The sequence below is a fragment of the Suricata suricatta genome, chromosome 14, assembly GCF_006229205.1.
Source record: "Suricata suricatta isolate VVHF042 chromosome 14, meerkat_22Aug2017_6uvM2_HiC, whole genome shotgun sequence".
NCBI lineage: Eukaryota > Metazoa > Chordata > Mammalia > Carnivora > Herpestidae > Suricata > Suricata suricatta.
Genome location: NC_043713.1, coordinates 34,885,749 through 34,910,979, shown reverse-complemented (window position 1 = coordinate 34,910,979; position 25,231 = coordinate 34,885,749). Strand labels below are relative to the sequence as shown.

The 25,231-nt window shown below is 36.8% G+C and overlaps 1 protein-coding gene across 3 annotated transcripts in view; it reads left to right on the top strand.

Moving 5' to 3' along the window:
• The window catches only part of KIAA1328 (KIAA1328 ortholog), a 336,176-nt gene that overhangs the window by 100,246 nt on the left and 210,699 nt on the right, over positions 1-25,231 (top strand). Inside the window, exon 6 of one of the 3 annotated variants that reach the window (XM_029921484.1) lies at positions 24,501-24,628. The exons of 1 other annotated variant lie outside the window; for it this stretch is intronic. In XM_029921484.1, the coding sequence (XP_029777344.1) occupies positions 24,501-24,628 (128 nt within the window). The remainder of the gene's footprint in view (positions 1-24,500; positions 24,629-25,231) is intronic. One more of the 3 variants, XM_029921482.1, reaches the window with a different exon arrangement.

Sequence of the window (25,231 nt, the reverse complement as noted above, 5' to 3'; positions counted from 1 at the left end):
AAAAAAAAAAAAAAAAAAAAAGAAAGAAAGAAAATAAGAAAAAACAAATGAACAGAACCTCCAAACAGTGAAGAAATCTTTGGGTAGGACTTGGATTTACAAAGAGAATTCAAGGCATCTTACCTTTTTCTTTGAGAAGGAGAGAGAGGATTTCTCATTCTAGTTGTCTCGCTCTTGAGGTAACTCTGCCCTATCACATATTAAAGATTTATTTTTCTCTGACTCTTAGAATTGTGAAATATTAATTATTTTCCAGCTTTTATTTTAAGCCAGAAACAAAGTAGTCAGTAATTTGCTATTTTGTGATATTTTTGCTGTTCTTTGCTCTAGGGAATAAATGCTGCAGTGTAAATTTTTGAAGATTACCAAAATAGCTTAGCTGCTTCATTTTCTTAAATGTTAGTTTTGTTTTAACATTTAACATTTTATTTATCCTTTTTATATATTCTCCATAAGAATTTTTTTTGCTCAATAGAATTTCATCTTGCATATTATATCAGACAGAAAGTGTGATGTATAATTTAACAAAATCAGTTATAAAAGATTTAAGCCATGTGCACTTAAATGTAATGGCCTTTTTCCTACATTCTATCTGATTCAACCTCCTCTATTAGTTTATTTAAATCTTCAATGGAGCTTAAAGGAAAAAAAATATATATAATATGAACAAAAGAAGTTTTTATTGAAAGTAAGCTTATGATGATATTCTTATTGTATTTATGACACAGACCACCTCAGTGACTATGAACATTTACAATGACCAATCCTTTGATTTGCATTAGAAGTTTGATATTTTATTTAAGAATTTCTGTAACTGACATTTGCTATAATTACCTAAAGCTCTGAAAGAGAAAATTCAACAGCAAATGTGGGAACAGCAAATTTGGGCAAGTTGCTCCATAGCGTATTCTGAGGCTTTTGCTCTGAGGTGAGAAACAAAGGCACACAATGGAGGTTCTCCACATTTATGTGCCGTTTGCTCGCAGAATTAGAAGATGAAACCTTGCTATGAGATTGGAAATGGTTTCAAATTCGACTTTTTAATCAGGGTATAAAAATGATGAAAGTATACTCATGCTTGAATTTTCAGCAGTCTGGTATCTATGTTTTATGTCTGTACTAGATGTTTTTAATGCTTTTTCCGTAGATCTTTTTACCTTCAATAGTAGAGCATCAGGAACACAGTAAAAACTGAGGGTACAAATCTGCAACCACAAGCATGGAACTAGAGTTTCTTATGATAAGTCAGCTCAAGAAAGACAAATATATGATTTCATTCCTATATGGTATTTCAGAAACAAAACAGGTAACAATCGGAGAAGGGAAGGAAAAGTAAGATTAAAAACAGAGAGTGGCAAACCAGAAGGGACTCTTAAATACAGAGAACAAACTGAGGGTTGCTGGAGGGGTCGCTGGGGAGATGAGCTAAACGGGTGGATAGGCATTAAGGAGGTCACTTGTGATGAGCACTGGGTAGTAAATATAAGTGCTGAATCACTGGGTTCTACTCCTGAGACCAGTACTACACTATACGTTAACTAACTTTAATTTAAATTTAAAAAAAACTTGAGGGTACTAGAATAAGAATGGAAAACAAAGTGGGGTTTATTTAGTTTGGCCAATTTTGTTTATTTTCTAGAGTGGAGATGAAGTGAAAGGATATATTGGGTCTTTTTTTTTGTTTCAGTTTTTGCAATATTGTTCTAATCTTTTTTTCAGTCATTTTGATTTGATACAGCTTTTGATTAGAGTCTCATCATTACCCCCTCTCGACTCCTGATAGTCCTGTTTCTCCCCACAAATAAAGGGTCATTTTATTGCCATGATGATTAATGATTTTGAGCCCCTTTTCATTTATCTGTTGGCCACGTGTGTGTGTACTTTGGAAAAAGAAGATCCGTTGCCCATTTTTAAAATTAGGTTATTTGTGAGTTTTTTTTACTGTTGAGTTGTGTGAGTTTCTTGTATATTTTGGATATTAACCCTTTATCGGATATGTGATTTGCTAATATTTTATTTCATTCCACAGGTACATTTTTATTTTGTTGATGATTTCCTTTGCTGTGCAGAAGCTTTTTAATTTGATATAGTCCCACTGATTATTTTCTGCATTTATTACCATTGCTTTTGATGTTGAATCCAAAACATTATCACCAAGACTGGCTGTCAAGTTGCTTACCCAATGTATTTTCTTGTAGGAGTTTTAGGGTCTTAGGTCTTATGTTCAAGTTTTCAATCCATTTTGGGTTGATTATTGTGTGAGGTGTAAGGTCGTGGTCCAGTTTCATCCTCTGCATGTGGCTCTCCAGTGTCCCAACACCATTTATTGAAAAGGCTGTCCTTTCCCCATTGTATATCCTTGGCTCCTTTGTCACAAATTATTCGACCAGATGTCTGAGGGCTTCTTTCTGGGCTCTCTATTCTGTTTCATAGATCTATGTGTCTGTTTTTATGCCATTTTCATACTGTTTTGATTACTATAGCTTTTAATACAGTTTGAAGTCAGGTAATATGATGCCTCTGGCTTTGTTCTTCTTCAAGATTGTTTTGGCCATTAAACGTATTTTCACAATATCTTTCCATTTATTTGTGGTCTCTTCAACTTCTTTTATCACTGTCTTACAGTTTTCAGTTTACAGATTTTTACCTTGGTTAAATTTATTTCTAAATATTTTAGTATTTTTGATGCTACAGAAATGAGATTATTTTATCTTTCTTATAGTTTCTTGTTGGTGTTTAGAAGTGTGTGTGTGTATATATATATAGTATCATGTTATCTGCAAATAGAGACAGTTTACTTCTTCCTTTCTTATTTGAATGCTTTTTATTTCTTTCTCTTGTTTAATTGCTCTGGGTAGCACTTCCAGTGGAGAATTGTTTCTTCAGTTAAAAATCAATGGTAGTAACAAGGATGAAGCTTGGAGAAAAGAGAATTACATGGCATTGCCATATGATAAAATAAGCTCTGCAGTAATATGAGCTTTTATTTAAAAATTAGTCCAGGTTAGTTTCCAAAGAGCTAATCTCTCTTAAAACCAGTCACAGTGATCTTAGAGACCACTTTCTTGCTGAAGTTCAAGTGATTCTCCCTCATCATCGTTTGATCTGTTTCTCATAAAACCCTGGGAAAGGCACAGGCACAGTCTTCCTAGTTCTCAGCTGGGCTGTAGCAAGAGTTGCAAACCACAGCCTGCAAATCCAGGACCCTGCCTACTGTTGTAAACACTTTTAGGGAACACATGCTTGTTTGCTCTTGTACTGTCTGTGGCTCCTTCTGTCCTGCAGTGACAGAGTTTGCAGGAGACCATCTGACCCACAGAACCTAAACAGTATCTGGCTCTTTGGAGGAAAGAGTTTGGCAAAGTTTGAGTGGAAATCATCTGCCCAAAGTGAGATCTCTGGATCAAAACAGGTCTCCTTTTCTTGTCTTCATCTCTATTTTTGTGCTTTTATCACCCAACACAGTTGTTTATTTTGTTTTTCCTGTCCCGCTGATTCTGATCTTTAATACTTGTGTTTAGAATTCCAACATTTCACTTCAAGATTTTGTATTTTTAGCTTTCTGAGTAAAGGAAAAGCAATGAAGTAAGAAATTTAGTTTTGCATTTTTGTTTCTAACCTTTTCAGTCAGTCGTTTTACCTGAGCATACATATTTTTTTCCTTGTTGTATTTTCCTTTACACTTTTGTTCCCTTTTTTCCCCTCCTGCATTTACCCAGACCTGAAGTCATTTAATAAAACGGCAAATCTGGACCTCTATTGGTAAGGCTTTTCAGTTTATACCTTAAGGAAAAGGGCATTTTTCCCTTTCATGAAAAGCTGCCTAGATGATGCCATGGTGGCCATCCCAGATAGCATATGGCCACCTGAGGCCACCTGAGATAGCATATGGACACCTGAGGGTGTCTGGAACCATGCAGTTCATTAGTGGGGACTTGGGGGTTGGTTTAGTTTGGGTTGAGTTGATGTTAGTCTATGTTTCATTGCTTTTGTTGTTATTGATGTATACGGGGTTTGGAGGGGGGGGCTCATCCTTTCTAAAGATTCTGCCACATACACAGACTTGTAAGAAACAGACCAAAGAGATGAGAAAATTTACAGCTAGCAGATAAATAAGTCCTGGAAATCTAATGAACAGTGAGTATAGACAACAGTATGATAGTATAATCGCCAAACTTGCTAGAGACTAGATCCGAATTATTCTCACCACAAATTAGTAATGATAAGTATGTGATGTGATGTGAGGTGCAGTATATAAAGGCACCAAGCTAACATGCTGTACACCTTAAATCGACACAGTATAAGATGTCAAATATATTTTAATAAAAAATTTACATAGGGTTAAACATCAAACATATTTTAATTATATAAAGCACACCCACAAAAAGGAGTTGGAGGGTGGACCCCTCAGCACTCTGCAGCCCCTCGTCTCAATAAAGCAGCCAGGCCAGTCTGTTAAGTGTATGCTCTGTGTGTGCAGGTTAAGAGGTCAGGGAAGACAGCTTGAGAGAATAGGGGTCATGTCACAAGAGGATTTCTGGATGCTTGGTATTCCAAATTTTATGGCAATATGTATGTTCTAATGAGATGCGTAACGGTTTTTAGTAAAATTCTGTGATAGTGCTGTCACATCAAATCTTATAAAGCTATCATTATTAAACCTTTTATCCCCCTGTAGTTTTTAATTCGTTGTAACCAGGACACTTAGGTGCTTTTATGTCCAATTGAAGAAGAAAATATTAACTCTGTCTAGTTTTTAAAATGTTTATCGAATTAATGAAATATGTCCTAGCATGAATTGATAAGATTTCTGTTGCACAAATGTCTGTCATTTTGCATCTGTGAAAAAACATGTTTTATATTTTATATATACTTATATATGAAATTATACCTTTTTAGGAATTAATATTTAGTCTTATTTAATCAATTTTATCCCAGATATCTTTTAAAATCCATTTTATCCATCCTTTTTTTTTCCCTGTGATGCAAACAAACAAAATAGCAGCAAATATTAAAAAAAATTCTGGTTCATTTGCTATAAAAGAGCCATAACTTTGGTGGCAGGAAAGCTGCTTTTCTTAACTCTGTAGGAGGACAAGATGGGCAGAAACAGAGCCTGGAACTTGCTCACAGTAGTTTAGATCAGTAGTCCTCAGACTTTAATACGTACGTACGTCACCTGGGCAGCTCAATAAAATGTAGACTCTGATCCATATCTGGGAAGGGACCCAGGATTTTGCAGTTTACTGTAAGGCCCCAGGTGACACTCATCCTGCTGTCCATGGACCATACTCTTAGACTTCCAGCCTAACAGCAAGTTTTTCTCTATATACGGCAGGTTGATAATGGGAAAACGTTAAACCCGGTGTAGACCAACTGGAAATGGTGAGGTGTACTCTGATAAGGAGTGGGAAGGGATGCACTTGTCTAAGCTTGCTGTGATTGTGAAATATCAGTTGTAAGCAAGAGTATTAACTAAGTGAAGGATTATGAGTTCCGGAAGGTTTTATCCTGGCTTGCCCTTGTCTACAGGCAGGGCTGGCATGGGAAGCCTGTACGAAAACTGCATTTATCTTTGATGACAACATCTCCCTGGGATCTTTGTGTTCCCTTGAACCCTGGCCTCCTTAACGGATTGCTTATTTTTCTTATGTAACTTTTTGGCTTAGTCAAATTTTGAATGACATATAAATGCAAAACAAGGTATTTTTTTTGAGCCAGTTGGACCTTTTCTCACCTCATACTTCTGGAAAGAATTTGGCTGTCAGATTAGAGTAGGGGCACAAATTATTTGGTATGATTAATAGCTTGAATGGGAAAAGTGGCCTATATATTTTTTTTCCCTCCTGAATTTTTATAAAGGTCTATAACGGAGAGTGGAGCCATTCTAAAAAGAAAGAGAGTCAGTAATCACCTCATGGAAGTAGATACATGAAATACACTGTTTTAAGTTACAAAATTAGATAATCATTTATAAGTACTCTTGTCCTATACACAAATATAGTAGAGAATTTTAGGTTTACTGTTTATTATACAGTTAGCTTTGCTGTAGCAATTGTATGCATTCTTAAAAGTCATCACACTATGTGAAATCATTCCCAAAGAAACCCCACCAGGCTTATGGGAAAGATAAGCTTAGGGGTACAACGACGCTCAAAACCTTCATCAATGAAACAGTTTTATAAAAATGGAACCTAAGAAAAATGGTAGCATAGTTTTATACATGTTAAGAAATTAAGAAATGCATAAACTCTACAATAAATAGAGTACTTTACCTTGAAAACACCTGCAATATGCTTGTGTAAGTAGACATGGAAAGTGCAGCAGCTTGGAAGTTGCAGTTTAAACTAGGAGAAGGGTTGAGGAGATTGGATGGAAGTTGTAACACTAGCTGCGGGTGGGCGTGGCTCCTAGCACCCCCTCGCTAGTAGGTGTCTGAGGTGTGAGGCCTGTGGGTGTGTTTGTGTATTCCTACGGGGCTGGGGTCAGCTGGGTGCTGTTTTTCGCCTGCATTTAGTGTTTCTCGTGGGTAATATTCACCTTGTGTTTATATTATTTCCAATATATCAAATGCACTTAAAATTTTACATGTTTTCAAAGCAAATGTTATAGCAGAACTGACCAAGTGAAATTTCCCACTTGGAGAAATGAAACTTTTTATTTTATTGCAATTCAGCTGCACAGGCACCAGGGGGAGTAGTAGGTTCATGTTTCGCAGTAGCACTGACCAGTGCTTTTCTTAGTGTTGCAGCTGCACATATGGTAGATTATTATCATTTTATGGTTACAGTTATAAGCAATTTGGTAGAAAACGACAGCTAAATTATGCAGTGTTACTTTTATTTGCTTTAATTTTGTAATCTAAATATATTTTTTAAATGAGAAAACAAAAGGCAAAATAATTTTTAGGAGTAAGTAACTCTTCCTATGGCTTAGTCTTGTGCCACCCAGTGGAGCTTGCATTTCACTTCTAATCGATCTTCTATGTATGATAGAAATTGGAGCATAGAGCTGAGGGATTCTGTCTGTATTCTGGGGAATGAATATTTTCAGCTACATTATCATGAACTCCTGCTACTTATTAAAAGGGAGATTTCACTGGCAATTTGATTGACAAACACATATATTTTAACATTCTCTACCATTTCCTAGAGACATAACATTCCCAAATTTTATTCCAAAAGCATCCCTAGAAATGCTGCCAAAACCAATTTACTTCCCTAGGTCCTGTCAGGATTTGGTACCGTGCTGCACAGACTGCTCACTGGGTACAGGCATCATGGCCCATTGGCATCTTTACCTACAGCCCTTTTCTGAGTTGAAGGAACTAATGTTTCGGGGAAAATATGTGCAGACTGCCTGCCTTGTTTGGGACTAGCATATTCAGAGAGAGTGTCAGGTAATTGGTCCACCTAACACATCTATGAAAGGCGCTGTGATTCAACTTTGAATACATATCTTTTATAAAAGAACAGATTTATCTTGAGTAAAGGTACTAAATCTATTTTTGCAATATTTAATTATATAACTACTTTCATTACTAAACCTTCCTTAGATATTTTCCTTGACTTGCTCAGCGTTAATACCTGTTGACATCTGTATGGTGATTGACGTATCTTCAAACACAGTCTGTCATTTCTATATAATCTATGTATTTCAGATCCATTACCTGAACTAGGTGAAAGATATATATATATTGCATGATCGTGGAAAATATTAATCCAATAAAGTAATGCAGGGCTTATAATCTTTATTCTGTTAGTTTAAGTAGGTCATGTCAGTGATTTTACTAATGTGGTGAGTTACTTAGCATTTTTCATTGCTTTTAAGTTTTATTTAAACAGTTATACAAGTGATACAGATGGACTAGAAAACAATTTATTTTGCTGTTAGAAAATTAAATCATACTGTAATATTTTTGATACCACTAGGAAAAAAATTTTTATTTTGATGAATAGCAAGTCCTTAATGTATTCAATGTGATTACTTTTTTATTGTATATAGGGAACCCTAACTTAACTCATTTGTATTATACCAGATGTCATTCTGTATTCACTTCAGAGGATAATCAAGTCAGGAACGAATCATGCAATATTCTCTAGCAAAGTAAATTTTGTTTCCTTTCAAGGAAGCTGATGTGTATTAGCACTTTCTTTAAAATAAAGTGACATCACTCAACAATATCCTGATGATGCTCTGAACAGCAATAGGTTGTTAAAACTTTTTTGGAGCAGTAACTTTTGTATTTAAGTGTAAAAATCCAACAGTATGATTTTAAAATATGGAGAACAACTTGAGAAACTGGAGGTTTAACAGTTGTCTTACTCACATTTTATGACCCATAGAAGTATGTATATGTACTTTTCTGGGTCATGATCATGTTTCTTCCAGGACTGCTGTAGAACCTCACATTACACTGCTGGTCTTGAATGTAAGGTCATGGAAAGAGGCAGTGACAACAGTAAGTTCTAGGACATTATCTTAGAGAATATCTGAATTTAATGGTGGGTAAAGGAAGGAGAAAGTTCATGAAAGATTTAAAAAGGAGCAATCAGGAGGTGCCTGGGTGGTTCCGTTGGTTAAGAAATTCAACTTCAGTTCAGGTCATGGCTCAGATCAGGCTGGTGAGTTCGAGCCCCTCATCAGGCTCTGTGCTGACAACTCAGAGCCTCAAGCCTGCTTCAATTCTGTGTCTCCCTTTCTCTCTGCCCCTCCCCTACTCATTCTCTCTCTCGCTCTCTCTCAAAAATAAATATTAAAAAAATTTCTTTAAACTGTTGGAAAAAAATAAATAAATAAAAAGGAGCAATCAGTAAGTAGGTAGAATGAGCCAGTAACTCAAAAACTGGGAGAGGAGATCCTTTGAAGAGAGAGAATGTGGCCAGCAAAGAGGATAAACCACCAAATCAGGTTGTGCTATTTAGCACTTAATAAAAGTAGAGGGTATTTTTCATAAATACAGTAAAAAGTGTGAAAGGACAGGAAAACATCTTGCATTGAGTCAAAAATTAAATTGGAAATGAATGGGCACCTGGGTGGCTCCATCAGTTAAGCATCTGACTCTTGCTTTTGGTTCAGGTCATGATCCGAGGGTCGTGGGATTGAGCCCTTTGTTAGGTTCTGCACTGAACATGGAGCCTGCTTAAGATTCTCTCTCTTTCTCTGCCCCTGCCTACTAGCTTGCACTTTCTCTCTCTCTAAAAAATAAAAATAAAAATAAATTGGAAATGTTAGAAGTTGAAACAATAAATATAAATGTTTAAGAGTTTTGATAATGATGGGGAAGAGAGAGATGTTTGAAGCTTAGGAAGAAAGTATTATTTGAGGAGGGGTTTTCTGTTTTTTTCTTTTCTTTTTTTCTCTTTCTTTCTTTTTTTTTGAGAGAAAGAGGGAGAGAAAGAGGAAGAGAATCCTAAGTGGGATACACACATGGCACAGAGCCCAACATGGATCTTGATCTCATGACTATGCGATTCCTGACATGAGCCAAAATCAAGTGTTGGACACAACCAACTGAACCACCAAGCACTCTGAGAAGGGCTTTTCTTAGGATGCATTTAGTTTAAGTGTTATGAGAAGGAGTCAAAAGCTATTAAAATCATGAGAAAGATAAAATAATTTATATGACAATATCTGGATGATATAGAAGAGAATGAAGTCAGCAACCCTGATGGAAAACTTTGTCTTAGAAAGCATCCATTCATTCACTCCTTTCACTCATTCATTTAACATTTATTGAATGCTCAGACCTGAGGGAATGATTTATTGAGATGGGAGTTGTGAAGAAGTTGTTGATATTTAACAAGGTCATGTTGGCCATCTGCCTCTTCAGTGAAATATTTATGAAATACGTGTTTCTGAGAAATGCTTCAGGTTGTACTTAAAAATAAGTAAACTTTTTGCTATTACTCCCTAATTATTCCATTGTAAGTTTCTTCTTTATCCCCATCAGATGACGTTACAATTTACATTTCAACTGTCAAACATAAGTTAGAAAATTTAAGAGTAGAAGGAAAGCCTATTTATCCATTTGTACTCTTTATGTTCTTTCTTCCTCCCTGATATTCCAGCATTCCTGCCTTCAGTTTCTTCTTTTGTAGAAAATTTTTTTGTCATTCTTTTAGAATAGATCTACATTCCATTAGTTGTCCTTCTTTTGAGAATTTTTTTATTTCTTCTGCATTTTTGAAAGATATTTTTGCTGGATATGGAATTCTGGGTTGACAGTTCTTTTAGCACTTGATAAGTGTGCCACTTCCTTCTGGCCACTATGTTCTGTGATGAAAATACATTGTCAATCGATTTTCTCCCCTTTAAATAAAATGCCACTTCTCTCTTGCTTTCAAGATTTTTCTTCATCTTTAGTTTTCAAAAGTCTGGTTATGATGTGTCTTGGCATGGATTTCTTTGGGTTTATCCTCTTTGGGGTTTTCTCACCTTTTGACTTTTGCCAAATTTGGGAAATTTTCAGGCATTAGTTCTTCATATATTTTTTCCAGCTCCTACCTCTTTTTGTACTCTTTCTGGAGTTCCAGTGACATGAATGCTGTATTTTTGTTGGAGTCCCACATGTCCCTGAGGCTCTATTTATTTTTTTTTCTCAGTCTGCTTTCTCTTTTGTTCTGATTGGATAATGTGTATTGTTCTCTCTTCAACTTCACAAATTCCTTTCTATGTCCTCTCCATTCTGTTGTCCGTTTTTATCCTATTGTGTTTTTCAGTCCTAAAACTCATTTGATCATTACTTATATTTCCTGTTTCTTTCGTAAGACTTTTTTCATTTGATTCAAGCATGTCTATAATTGTTTATTGAAGCATTTCATGATAGCAGCTTTAAAATCCACACATCTGTCTGTGTCATTTCAGTATTGGCATATGTTGATTGTCTTTTCTCACTCAAGTTGAGATTATCCTCGCTCATGGTATGGCAAGCGATTTTTAATTGTATTCTAGACATTTTAGCTATTATGCTCTTATTTACATCATCCCTTTTAGCACACCTTTTCTGACATCACACTCATGGGGAAAGAGGAGGCCTCCCCTATTTAACTTTAGGTGGAGATGGAAGTTCTTCACTAAACCTCTGCTGATACCACCTGGCTGAATAGGGCAGGAGCTTTCCAAATGGACTTCCCTGTTATTGCTGGTAATGTGGCGAAAGTCTTGGCTTTCCACTCAGCTTCCTCACATCACCCCACCAGGGAAGGACACCTCAATAAAGCTAGATGTGAGTGGAAATCCAGGCTCCTATTAGGCCTGTACTGATAATCATGGGCGTGAATGAAGTGGAGGAGGGAGTCATTAGTGTCAAATACGGATTAAAACCCTGGGTCCCCACTCCATCTTCTTGGATAACACCCCCATGGAAAGAGGGTGTGTGGTAGAGGGACACCTAGGTCCAGGCTTCTCGTTTAGCTTTTGCTGATGGAGGTAGGGTTGGGGTTGCAGTGTTTTCTGTGCTGCTTCGCTAGAGTAAAGCAGTTGCCCAGAAGTTTTCCATTTTGCTAGGCATCTCTTTCTGTCTTCTCTCTCACTCTCTCTCACTCTCTCACTCTCTCACTCTCCCCCCTCCCCCTCCCTCCCTCCCTCTCTCTATCTTTTGACTAGCAGATGGCTTTTCTCAGATTTTGGGGGGTATGTATGGGTCCATTGGCATTTCCAGTTTGTTGGCTTCTCCAGTACCCAGCTCAAGATATTTGAAGCAAAAACAAAAGTAGGCAATTTCTATGTTGTTTTTATATATGAAGTCCAGGATTTTAATTATACTTAGTAAGAGGAATAGGGAAAATTATGTTTATTCCATCTTATCTGGAACCAGAAATCCCACTGTACTCATCTTACATTTTTGGTTGCTGACATTGACTTATTTTTATGAAGACATCCTGTTTTGGTTAGATGTCCTACCTTAGTCCAAAGAGGGTATTTTCCCTCCCTTTGCAGACATGGGTGAACTGTTTTAGTAGACAGAAACTAACTATAGAAAGCTTCCTAGTGGAACTGCTTAATATAGTCAAAAATATATAATAGAAATCATGGGCTTTAACTGTTCTGTTCATTACTTTTAAATTTTATGATAAATCCAATGCTCTATTGTTAAACATATATAGATAAAAACCTAGGTCTCAAGGATTCTTTTAAATCTGGCCTCTTGGTTAATTTATTTAGTAGTCAATAGTGTTAAAATAGTTAAAGCCTAACTCCATGATTTTAATGACATTGTAAAACTTTTCTCCTTGAATGCTTTGAGCTATTTCTCTGTAACATTTCTGGAGTGGAGGGCCAAACAAATAATATGGTTCTTTACCAGTTTTTAAAATATCATTCTGCTAAACAGTCCACATAAGCTCAATTATATTAGGAACCCGTGAAGTTGTTCATAAAATGCTTTATTACCTTCAGTCTTCGCAGCATTTGCTACGTTTAAGTAATAAACCTGCACATAGACGTTACTTAATTTTTCTGTGAGCAATAATTTACATTTGTGAGCCTCAGTCATTTTCAGAGGCCAGAAATGAGATATTCCTACTACTTTTTCTCGTTTAACCTTAACATGTTAGATATGATTCCATTCAGTAAGAAATCTCCTTTTTTCACCCTATTTATGAATACTATATTATGAACATTGTTTGATTTTTACTTAGAATTATTATAATAGGTCATATTTTCATACGTCATGAAAAGTGCACACAACTCTAGCGAAAGTGCTGTCCCCCAAGGCCATAGCTAGCAGTCTGGCAAAAATTAGACTGAATTCAGAAACCATACTGCAAACATAGGCTTTCCATGTGCTTAGGCAATGTAGAAGAGAAAATCTTTTTGAAAGTAGAAGAGAAAAATGTGGTTGTTTACTTTTCCCATGGACTCTTCCCCCAGTATAAATTTTCCAGCCCTACAGGTAATGTTTACCAATTGTTACTACTTCGGCAGCCAGTCACAATAGAAATGGTATAGTACTTAAAAATCTAGAATGCTGCTTCCCTGTAAAGAAGAAGATGGGTTATTTCACTCTCCTATTTTATTTTCTATATACTTCTTTCCAAAACAAAAACAGTTGACCAAAAGGGAGGAAAAACAACCATCGTGTAGATCATATGTATAAAGGATAAGAACAGGCTTTCTTCCCACTGATTCCGAGGAAGAGGGAGGGTAATTAGATATGCACACTAAGAGGGGGGGTCCCCAGATCAGCCATCAGGATCCCTTGGAAGGAAGCTTGTTAGAAATGTAGATAGAATCTTGGGCCCTACCTCAGATCTACTGAATCTGCCTACTTTCTGACAAGATTACAGGTGATTCCTGTATACATTACTGTCGGGGATGCACTGAGCTAGTAGTTCTAGGACTTTATTCCAAATCCTAGCTCAATGCCAGGTGACCTTAGGTAAATGGTTAACCATTCTGTGTAGCAAATTTATTTGTAAAATGAGAGTAATAACAGTATTTAATGGTTTTTTTTTTCCTTTTGAGGAGAATTAAGTACAATAATGTCTTTAAAGCTTAGAAGTGCCCTGCTCTAAAGTACAGCCATCCACAGATGCTCTAATTCAGGTACCTATTCCTGGTAAGAAGCATTTAGTTTTGTGCTAGGTAATGCTGGTATCCAACTGTATCCGACTCTATACCCTATCTGACTATATAGAGTATACTATATTATATATACAGTATACTCTATCGGACTCTATGCAACTCTATACTCTAACTCCAATGAGGAATCTAAAGAAGCAAGAGATGACAACACACACCTTGGGCGAGCTGGAAGATGAACTGTCTGAGGAAAGTATAACGCCACTGGATTACTTCGTGTAGAAGAGAAGAATAAGGGATTTCTTAAACTGATTTACATTCCCGTTTGGGAATGAATGGTCTCTCATAGCAGCATAAATAGTTCAAGTAGACTGATAGAAGAATATGAAGAAAAGGAACTATCGTGTATATTGATACTGATAGTTTGTGGAGGGTTTTAATTTAATGACCTGTTTGAAGACAGGAAACAAAATAAGATGAGTTCTTTCTAAGCTTTATAAAAGTTTTTTTTTTTTTTACATTTATTTATTATTGAGAGAGAGAGAAACAGAGCACGAACGGGGGAGGAGCAGAGAGAGAAGGGGACACAGAATCCGAAGCAGGCTCCAGGCTCTGAGCTAGCTGTCAGCACAGAGCCTGACACGTGGCCCGAACCCACAAACTGCAAGATCATGACCTGAGCTGAAGTTGGTCGCTCAACCAACTGAGCCACCCAGGCACCCCTCTAAGGAGCCTTTAATCTGCCCCTCATGGCTGAGCTAGTAGACCCTGCCCAGATTGGTATGTTTAGCTCTGTTTCACAAAGCATTATATGTACAACTTCAATTAGTGGCCTTTCAGAGTTTAGAAAGCTTAGTGTGGAGTTTTCAGTGGTCTATATTGTCAGATATATACCCTTTTTGAATCTGGAAACTTTCAAGTGTTAATCATTGTTACCACAGTTCACCTTATAATGGTTGGGGGAGAGGTGAGACAATAGCCTTCTTTTTCTCCGATTCTAGACTAGTTCCTGTAACTCAAAAAAGGCTGAATGACTTAAAGCAGCCTTCCAAATGGTGAAAATACTTTTCCTTTGAGTCTAGCCAATACATGGAATCTTAAAACAACAGATAAATTTTTAAGTAAGTTAAAAGCAAAAGAAAATGCTTGGCTTTCAATAGAAATGCTTTTGCAACCTCATCCTTAACATCTACCATGAATGTAAATGTGTATCATTAGAGTGTTATGTGAACAGGAAACTATGAAGAAATCAAAACTCTGGTCAATCTGCCACATTAATTACTTGCTTTTTAGGATAACTGCATATGAACTTTTAATTGTAAGTGCATGTTCTTGCTTTAAGGTTGGAGAAATAAACCTTGGGTCTCCATTGTGTGGTTGGTTTCCTGAAAACCTCAGGGCCTGAGGATCAGAGCAAAGACAGAATCTCAAGCATCTCAGTGCTAGAGTCTGTTTGTGGCCCATCCTGTTTTGCAGCTCTTCAGAAAATAAAGTAGAAACTATGATGCCTCAAAAACTCTTTAAAAAGCTAGTTAATTATGCTAATTAGCTATCTTTACATGGCTCCTGGTTTTGTTGCCATTGTCCAAACAGAATAAGTAGAATCCAGAAGAAACTGGGTGAAACATTTCTCTTCTTTTGTAAGGTCCAGAATATTGAGTTTTCCCTGATTTGTTCTGGAGATTTGTTCCTTTCCTCCAACAGATTACTATCATCAGGAAATTGAAAAACACTGTGGCCTTGCACTGAATTTGCCATAAATTAATTAAAGGGAAAATTTCAGACTTGTATCAGTAGGTTGTACTTCAGCACAGATCACAACTTAATAAAAGGCTGTAAACATTTTATGTGAAGTTCTTGTCTAGCTCTGCTAATCAATTCATCTTGGTATCACATTTTCTTTTACCAACAATCCATTTTTAATTGCATATATTGTCATTGAGTACCAAAGTGGTTATATAATTTGGACCTCTGCTTCTCTCTGATAGTGTGTACTGCTTTTTGAAGGGAGGTAGGGCAGGAAATGATTGTGAGGTGAGAAATATGACGTGGTCAAAAGCCATTTGCTTCACGATGGGAAATTATGAGGTTAGAACAATTTTAAATTTTAATGAATCAGTATGTTTAGCCACCCTCCTGACTCATTTAAAGAATATATGGTGTATCTATGGTTTGTTTCAATTACCAACCCAAAGCAAACCCGAAATTCAATAGGCACTCCTTCACTTTTATTCCTTTATTCATTTCTCTAACATTTTTGAAGTGCCTGCTGTGTACTAGAGAGATACCAAGATCAATATACTATGATTTCCAGGAAAACATAGGCACTGCTGGTGATAGTGATATCAAATAATTTTAGCAGTGTGCTGTTTATTATAATAAAGGTACCTAACTCTGCCTAGGAGTTCAGAGATGGAGGAAGAGATGACCTAAGGGCAAAGTTGAAAGGATAAACAGGAATTTTGTAGGTGTAAGGATAGGCAAAACATTCTAGGTACAATACACGCCATATGCTGTCTTTATATGTATACGTTATGCAGTGTGTAGGTATTCAGAGTGAAGGGTGTACCTGCTGTCGTGAAAATCGTTGAGCTCCCTTACGTCCCTGGGAGTCTTGTGACTAATGGATGGCTTAGAGTTGGAGCCTCATGGTCACCTGTTTTTATCTCAAGGTGACCCTGAGTAAAACATCTCTTTTTATCCGGAAGCTTCTCTCTTTGATGTGAAAAATAGCATAACTGTCATCTACCAAACAGTGGGGGAAATGGTGAATAACCAAGCAGCGTCAAACCTGTGTTCTGCCAAGGGTCACCAGTAGCCTCGTCAGCCCTGTCTGTAACTGGTGTGGCCTCTGCTGCTTTGGACACAGTCAACTACATCTTTTTATTGACTCCTTTTCCTTTACCTGCCCTTTCTATGGTATCGATACATTGGCTCCCTTGTTTCAGTTTGAAAATATCTTTCTCCAAGTGGCTTGTTCCTCAGCCGCTTGTTTCCTTAGAGCTTGCCCACAGAGCCCGACCTAACGTTCTTGCCGTTACTTCCATCATCCGTTATTGTGCGTGCTTGGTTACTGCCTGCCTTGCTGGACGATAAGCTCCCTGCAGGAGACAGTGTTGCTGGTGTTCATCACTGTACGTGTAACATCTGGCACAGTCTCAAATGCTAATGTACTCAGTGAATTGTGTTCATTCTGTAAATATTTGTTGAGTGCCTGTTATGTAGGCTAAGGAATTTGGCAATAAACAAAACATAAATATTCCTGCTCTGTGGAGCTTTTTATTGAATGAGTGAAAGAATGAACAAAGGAGAGAATGAAGCTACACATTCCCTGGACAGTGTTACACACTCTTCTGTTCAGCCACCACATATAACGTGATTAACTCCCAAATTCTCTATTTCTACTGAGACCTCTTTTCTGAATTCCAGGCCCAGGTTCCAAGTGTCCTGTATTGGCCATCTCGAGTGAACGCTCCCTAGGCATCTCCAACTCAGTGTGTCTGAAGTGTGCCCTTTCTTTATTGTGCACTCTGTGTCTTGGTAAAGGGAACTGTGCATGTGGTCATACATCTTGTCTCCTGGTTCATACGCTAGCAGTGTCCTAAACCTCCCACTCTACCCCAACTTCCCTAACTTCCACCAATGCTCAATTCAGGCCCCTTATGTCTCTCATTTAGACTATTGTAGCAATTTTCTAACTGGTTATTTTGATTCTGGTCTTAAGCTTCCCAATCCATCCTTCATATGCCTACCATAGGTATCTTTATAAAACGCAAATTGATGGTAAAACATCCATCAGTAAGTTATACAGAAATAAAGTCTGGGCACCTGGGTATCTCAGTCAGTCAAGCATTTGACTCTTGGTCTCAGTTCAGGTCATGATCTCACTGTTCTGGGATTGAGCCCTGGATTAGGCTCCTGCTTGGGATTCTCTTTCTCTCACCCTCTCTGCCTGTTCCTCCCTTGTTCTTGCTATCTCTCTAGAAAAGAAATAAACATTTAAAATTTTTGTAAAAAGGAGTAAGTCCAGCAACTTAATGTAACATTCCAGATCTGGCCCCCGTTTGCCCTGCCACCTCATCACACCTTCCCCTTCTTGTGACCAGTTACCCGTCCATGCTGCACCACTTGCAATTGCCTTAGTGTGCATATCAGTTTCATTCTCCATGCCTTTGCTCCTGGTGAACTTTCAGCCAAGAGACCTCCCCCATCCCACCTATCCAGTGCATCCGTATGCTTCTTTTTTAGAATTCGTTTCTGGGGTCACATCTGCTCTGGAGTCTTTCTGACTGCCCCTCAGCAGTGTTGTCAAAGTAACCACTTATCCCCTTAAAAAGAAATCTCCACTGTGTCCTATGTTTAAATGCCTCTTCTAGAACATGTTATCCTTGTTTAAATCTTTCTCTAAGCCCCTTGATATCATTTTTTCACCTTTATTGAGATATATTTGACATATAACATTGTTTAAGTTTAATGTATACAACATGATGATTTCATATGTGTATACATTGCAGAATGATTACCATAATGAGGTTAGTTTGCACATCCATTACCTCCCTTAGTGTGTGTGTGTGTCTGTGTGTATGTGGTGAGAACATTGAAGATCTATTCTCATAGCGACTTCCATGCATACAATATGTACCTATTGTTAACTATAGTTACCATGCTATCCCTTAGGGTTCCCCAGAATGTATTCATCTTAAAACTGGAAGTTTATATCCCTTGACCACTGTTACTCATACTCATTTCCTTGAACCTCAGCCATTAACTATTAGTCTTTATGAGTTCAGCTTTTTAGACCTCACATATAAATAAGAGTATATAGTATTTGTCTTTCTCAGTCTCACTTATTTCACTTAGCAGAATGCCCTTAACATTCATCCATGTTGTTGCAAATGGGAAGATTTTTTTCTTTTTTAAAGCTATAATAATCTCGTGTGCATTTGTATGTGTTACATTTTTAACTCCCATCCGTTGACAGACACTTAGGTTGCTTCCACGTTTTGGCTGTTGTAAATCATGCTGCAACGAACATAGGGATGTAGGCATCTCTTCAAGATAGTGATTTCATTGTCTTCACATATGTCCAGATATAGGATTGCTAAACCATATAGTAGTTCTAGTTTTAACTCTTTGAGGAATTTCCGTACTGTTTCTCATAGTGGCTGTACCAATTTACATTCCAACCAGCAGTTACCAGGATTCCCTTTTCTCTACATCTTTGGCAGCACTTTTTATCTCTTGTGCCCTTGATCTCTTTTCAGAAAATCTATTGAAGGGGTGCCTGGGTGGCTCAGTTGGTTGAGCGTCCGACTTCGGCTCAGGTCATGATCTCATGGTTCATGGGTCCGAGTCTCGCGTCAGACTCTGCGCTGGCCACTAGCTCAGAGCCTAAAGCCTGCTTTGGATTCTGTGTCTCTTTCTCTCTCTGTTCCTCCCCTGTTCACACTCTGTCTCTCTCTGTCTTTCAAAAATAAATAAATGTAAAAAAAAAAAAAGAAAAAATCTATTGAATGTCTGCTGTGTGTGCTGTATTATGCTAAGTGCTTTTCATTTATTAGCTCATTTTATAGTCATAGTTGCCCTGTGAAGTGAGGTAGGCATTATTATCTCCAGAGGAGGGTGTCAGAGAAGTTACTTATCTAGAGGCACATTGTTACTGGATACCAGAATTAAGATTTGAGCCAAGAGTGCTCAAATCACTCTACATTACTGCCTTTGTTAAGTGACTGGAAGAAAACTTGATAGACTTTTAAAACATGATCTTTTGCTACCTCGGATAGCCCTATCTTTGACTCAGGGATAGGTTTTTATTGGTGTATCATCAGATCGTACTAACACCTGTTTTAATGACCACGAATACATGGAGTTAGAGCTCTCGGGAGTCTGACCTGATGCCTCCAGTTCTGCGTCTCCCAGATAACGTGTGGTGGAAGGGGGAAGACGAGAAGAGACTAGCTGATAGTAGAAAGAAGAAAACACACAAAAAATACAACCAAAACAAAAGGTTTTTTGCAACTCTCTATTATGGCAATTTTCAAATATATAGAAAAGTTTATTGAATAAAGCAAAGAACCACCATATCTATGCTACCAAGATTTCATAGTTGTTTACATTTTGCTCCATTTGCTGTGTCTTCTCATATATTTGCTTTTATTTGTATTATACATTTACATAAATATATATGTATAATTATAGATATAAATTTATTTACTTACATACTATAAACATTTTTTCGCTTATTTTTTTCCTGAGCCAAGTGTCACGTCACCCTCAATACTTCACATTCATCTCCTACAAATAAAAACATTTCTCTTTATAAACCACATTATGATACTTAACAAAATTATCAGTAGTTCCATAATATCTCCTGTTGAGTCAATATTCCAGTTTCCCTAATTGTCCCGAGAATGTCTTTTATAGCTGTTTTTCTCCCTGAGCAAGGGTCCCATCATGGCCAAAGGGTTGCGTTTCTTTCGGTCTTCAATCTCTTAAAATAGGATAGACCTCTCACCCCCCATGACATGGATTTTTTGAAGAGTTCAGACCGAGTGCTTTGCAAGATCTCCCACATTGTGGATTTGTCTGTTTCTTTGTGCTATAATTTAACTTGCTCTTTTATTCTAATTTCTGTGAAATAGGAGTTAGGTGTACATATTTGATTAAATTCAAATAAAACATTTGGTAAGAATATTTCATAGGTAATGTCTACTTTATGCATTAGGAGGTATATAATTACTGGGTTGGTGGTTTTTTTTTTCACTGTTAGTGATCTTAAATTCACTTTGGGAAATGATTACCAGGTTTTACCATTTAAAGGTGTATTTTCTTCTTTGCTCTAAGTAACTAATTTTGATACCTTATGACTATCTTACTTATTAATCTTTCACTTACTGGATTCAGTCTCCATTGATGATCCTTGCCTGAATTAGTTATTCCATGGGGATTATAAAATGGCAATTTAAAAAATTTGGCCATTCTTTCTACATACAAGCTAGGATTCTTCTATAAGGATGGGCTTTATTTACGTTTTCCCCCTTTCATTCTTTTCTGTCTTTTTGAAGTATCACCATGAACTGGTAAATATTTATTCAATTTGCTATTAGAGTCACCCCTTCCAGAGCTCACATTGTCCCAAATTTGACTAATCAGAGTCTCCTTCAGGGTTGCTTCTATTCATTTGACAACCCCCATCTAGTTCTCTTTGCACACTTTTTTGCATTATAGCATAGCAACATGTTGAAGCTTACTTTGTACTTTCCATACACCAGAATGGGAATCAGCCATTTCTCCAAGGAGTCTGGTTTCCAAAAATGGAGAATTTTTTTTTTAATTTAATGCTTCTATCTTTTTTCCTCCCATAGAGACCTTCCTTCACTGAGTTCTGTACTAAATCAGGATTACTAAGTACCAGATCCCGGTACCCCACATATGCAGTGCAAGGGTGAGACGGGGTAGGAGAGTGGTCTTTACTATGCCAGAGGAAATCTTTCTGCTTAAGGTGATCACTTTCTACTTTGGCAGCATACTAATAATACATCCTGTCTCTGGTCCTTCTCCCTCCACCTCTAATTTTTTCTCTCACATGATTGTTTTTCTTTCTCCCTATCTCCCTATTCATTCTGCTTTGACCTTTACTTTTATTTTTCTGTGTTAATGCATTTTGAAGTTAAGGTCTTAAGCTTTGCAAAATGACCATTTCCTGCAGCCATTTCAGCTAATTAATGTTTAGATTTTGATGTGATCTTACTTAATATTTATATTTATGTAATTATATAAAGATTATATTTCTCTATAATTTCTGCTGTTTCTTTCAGTTCTTGAACGATGGTTGGACAGATGACATATGTGTTAGATTCCTATCATGGTTTCGTGTCATCTTCCCTTAGACTGGATTTTGTACCTCTGTTGCATTCTTTGTCATTTGGCCAGGATTGAGTTAAACATGTCTATTTTTCTCCCTGTACTCCATCCCCCAGATCAGTAAAGGAAGTTTTTTACTCACAATTTCCTTACATAAATCTCTCTCTCCAGATGGAGGGTTGAAGTCTCATTGTGTTAGGGAGGAAGGAAAATTACTGTATTGCCTGGACATACATTTTGGATTTTCCAGGAAAAGGGAAGCATTTCAAAATCTGGTGAACCAAGACAGATAATAAAAAATTGATAAAGATAGGACTGCCTGTTTTTATATTCTGCCACATAGCGTGTGTTTAAATGAATTTGCCTAGAATTTGCCTTCAAATGCTGACATTTACCTTTTAGGCTGTATAATTGTACTGGCTTTCTCCAGAGGACAATGCGTATTCTGCATCCAGGCTAATGTCCACCTACTATAAACATAACTGCCTATGGTAACAACCAGAATCAGAAATTCTTTTTATATATGTCATAGCTGGCAGGGACTCCTGGGAACACCACACATCATTCTCGCCTCTTCAAGATTACGGACAAAAAGCATGGGAATGTAAAAACCAGCCTGGTCTGACATACTTTGAAATCATATTAGCTTATTTAGAAAGCTTCATTCTATTGTTACAGTTTTTAAGGTACTGAGGATTCAATAAGCTCTTCTAATTAATGTATTCTTTAAACTTAGTAACCTATCCTTTTATTATGAACTGTTCCCCTTCTATAAACCATCTCTAGCTCCTTTTTTTGTTAAAGGTTAATAATGAGAATAATGAAGCAATTGGTTATTTATGCAGTCATGATTGGCAAAAGTTATTAGAGTAGGAACCTGCCCTGAGGCAATGATTAGGTTATGGAAATGTTACGGAATACTGAAACCAGTCACCATTTTTGACATTTATGAAATACTATTCCCACCCTTAATCTTGATGACCGGCTGTAAAAGTATTTATGTAAAATAATCTCATTGGATGGTAATTTTTATACCAACAGCATACATAATTAAGTGGGGGGGGGAGATTCAGAAATGGTCTGAGAGAAAAGTGAGCCTGGGGAGGAAATTACCAGAATGAGAAGGAATAGAACTCTCTCTTGGAGAGAGCTGTCTCTCACACACCTGATCTGTGCAGTCAGGTGACCTTTCCAATTTAGGGTTTCATCTTGAGCCCTTTTTAAGTTCGAGGAGCTATGGGAGAGGATTCTCCCTGGTTAGGTTGCTATGTCCTCCATCCATATTAGACTGTAAAAAAAAAAAAGACTGCAGAGAGGTATATGGGCAGAAAACTTCCTGATGATCGTTTTATTAATGAAACATTGACTTAACTGACATTATACAAAAATAAGACAAAAATCTAATTATAATTTATTTATGCTTAATATGGTTAGAACTTTCTTCCTAAATTAGGCAGTAATTACACTTTTTCCCCAAAACAGTGTTTGTCGTTATATTCCGCATTTTTTGAGGTAGCAGTTTTAATGAGATATAACTCACATACAATAAAATTTACCCTTTTGAAGTGTGCAGTCAGTGGTTTTGAGAATATTCCCAAAGCTGTGCAAGCACAACTGTCTCATTCCAGATCATGTTCATTACCCACCCCCACAACCAATACCCGTTAATACTTGTTCCCTATTTCCCTCCCCCAGCTGTGAGCACACACTCATGTACTTTCTGTCAGTATGGATCTGAAGTAATTTTTCAGAAAATTGGAGGACAGGAGGTAAACATGGATGAATGTAACTTTTATTTGTGATCCTGTGTACTTAGAACTGAGTATTCTTTCCCCCTAGTTCATTGGAATAGGTATTTAAGACAACTAACAACAAGAACAAAAATCCAGTATCTTTATGTAAATAAAATCATACATGTGGCCTTTTGTGTCTGGCTTTGTTAGCATAATGTATTCAAGGTTCATCCATATTATAGCATGTCGCAATAGTTTGTTTCTTTTTATGGCTGAGTGGTATACTGTGTATACACATACCACATTTAGTTTATCCATTTATCACTTGGTGACATTTGGGTTGTTTTTTTCTTTCACTATTATGATGAATGTTACTCTGAATATTCATGTTCAAACTTTTGTGTAGACTATATTTTTTATTCTCTTGGGATTATAGCTAAGAATGGAATTGCTGAGTCATATGTAACTCAATGTCTAACTTTTGAGAGCACTGCTAAATTATTTTCCAAAGCAGCAATATCATGTCATATTCCCATTAGCTATATAGGAGGGTTATAATTTTTCTACATCCTTAGCAAAGCTTTTTATTGTTATTTTTTTTTTTTATTATAACCATCCTAGTGATCCAAAGTGGCATCTCAGATTGTGGTCTTGATATGCATTTTCCCAATATTTAATGATGTTGAGCATATTTTCTTGTGCTGCTTGGACATTTGTATATTTTCTTTTGAGAAATGTCTATTCAAGCTTATTGCCCATTTTTAATTAGGTTAAATATTTCCTTACTGTTGAATCATACAAAGTCTTTATGTATTATGAATACCAGTCCCTATCACCTATATGATTTGCAAATATTTTCTCTCATTCTGGAGGTGTTTTTTACAATTTCCTAATAGTGTCCTTTGAAGCAAAAGTTGTTTTGTGTGTATTCTTTAAAAAATATTTAAGTCCAGTTTATTTATTCTTTGTTTTCTGTGCTTTCATGTGACCATTGTCTAATCCAAGGTCAGGAAGATTTACTGTTGTGAGTCTTAGAGTTTTAGCTCTTATATTTGGATCAATGATCCATAGCCAGTTAGTGTTTGTGTATGGTGTGGGATAGGAGCCTAACTTCATTCTTTTGCATGTTTGTTTTTTCATTCAAATTTAAATTTTAAAAGGGAAGTTTCTCTTCAAATGGGATGACCATTGCTACTCTCTTTGTGAATCATTGTTTTTATAATTTTTTAAAGTGGATATATGTACTGTGTTCATCTACTTGCACTCTCCCCAAATATGGTTGCATTTTGGGCTCTCTTTTGTTTACTGGAATCTGAAAAGCAGCACTGAGAGATGTAGTTTGTTCGTTTATTTGTTTTTTCCCTTAATTTGCAATCTCACCTCTTCAGCTACAGTATAGAGAATGCCAAGAACTTCTAAGTCTCTATCAGAAATACCTGTCAGAACAGCAGGAGAAGCTCACCATGTCTCTCTCAGAACTTGGTGCTGCTAGAATGCAGGAACCACAGGTAAGCAGCTTTATTCTTACACTTGTCACAAGAGTCATTTGCATTTACTGTAATTGAGTCCTGGTATATAAGATTGTTTTAAAACATGGAAATATAGCATGTGATTGAGTTAGTGGCATTTACTACTTCTTTTTTTTTTTTTTTTCATCTTCTGTTCCTGGGGCCCAGAGGTCAGGAATGGTTACTTGAAGCAGGCTGTGGGTCAGTGAGAAGCTCCTAGTTATACGAAGGCACAGCAGGAATAGTAGAGAAAGCCCCACTGCCCTGTTGTTTAATGAAGAGGGTCAGGTGGGCTGTTACTCATTGTCCTTCTGGAAAACACTACTGAGCCTTTCCTAACTCATGTTTACCTTTTTAGAATAATAAAAGTGACCTGGTGATTTATAAAATCTTTAATTGTAGAAACTGGAAATATTTTGCATGATTTCATGTTTGTATGTATGCATAAATCACATAAACATAGATGACAGAGATGAGAGTCTTTAATATAAACATATATGTATATCCCTAAATGGTTTATATTATATAATTAAATGACTTCTCAGAACCCTGCCAGTTGTGATGTGAAGCAGGCTCTCAGCCTCTAGCCAGTGATACTTGTTG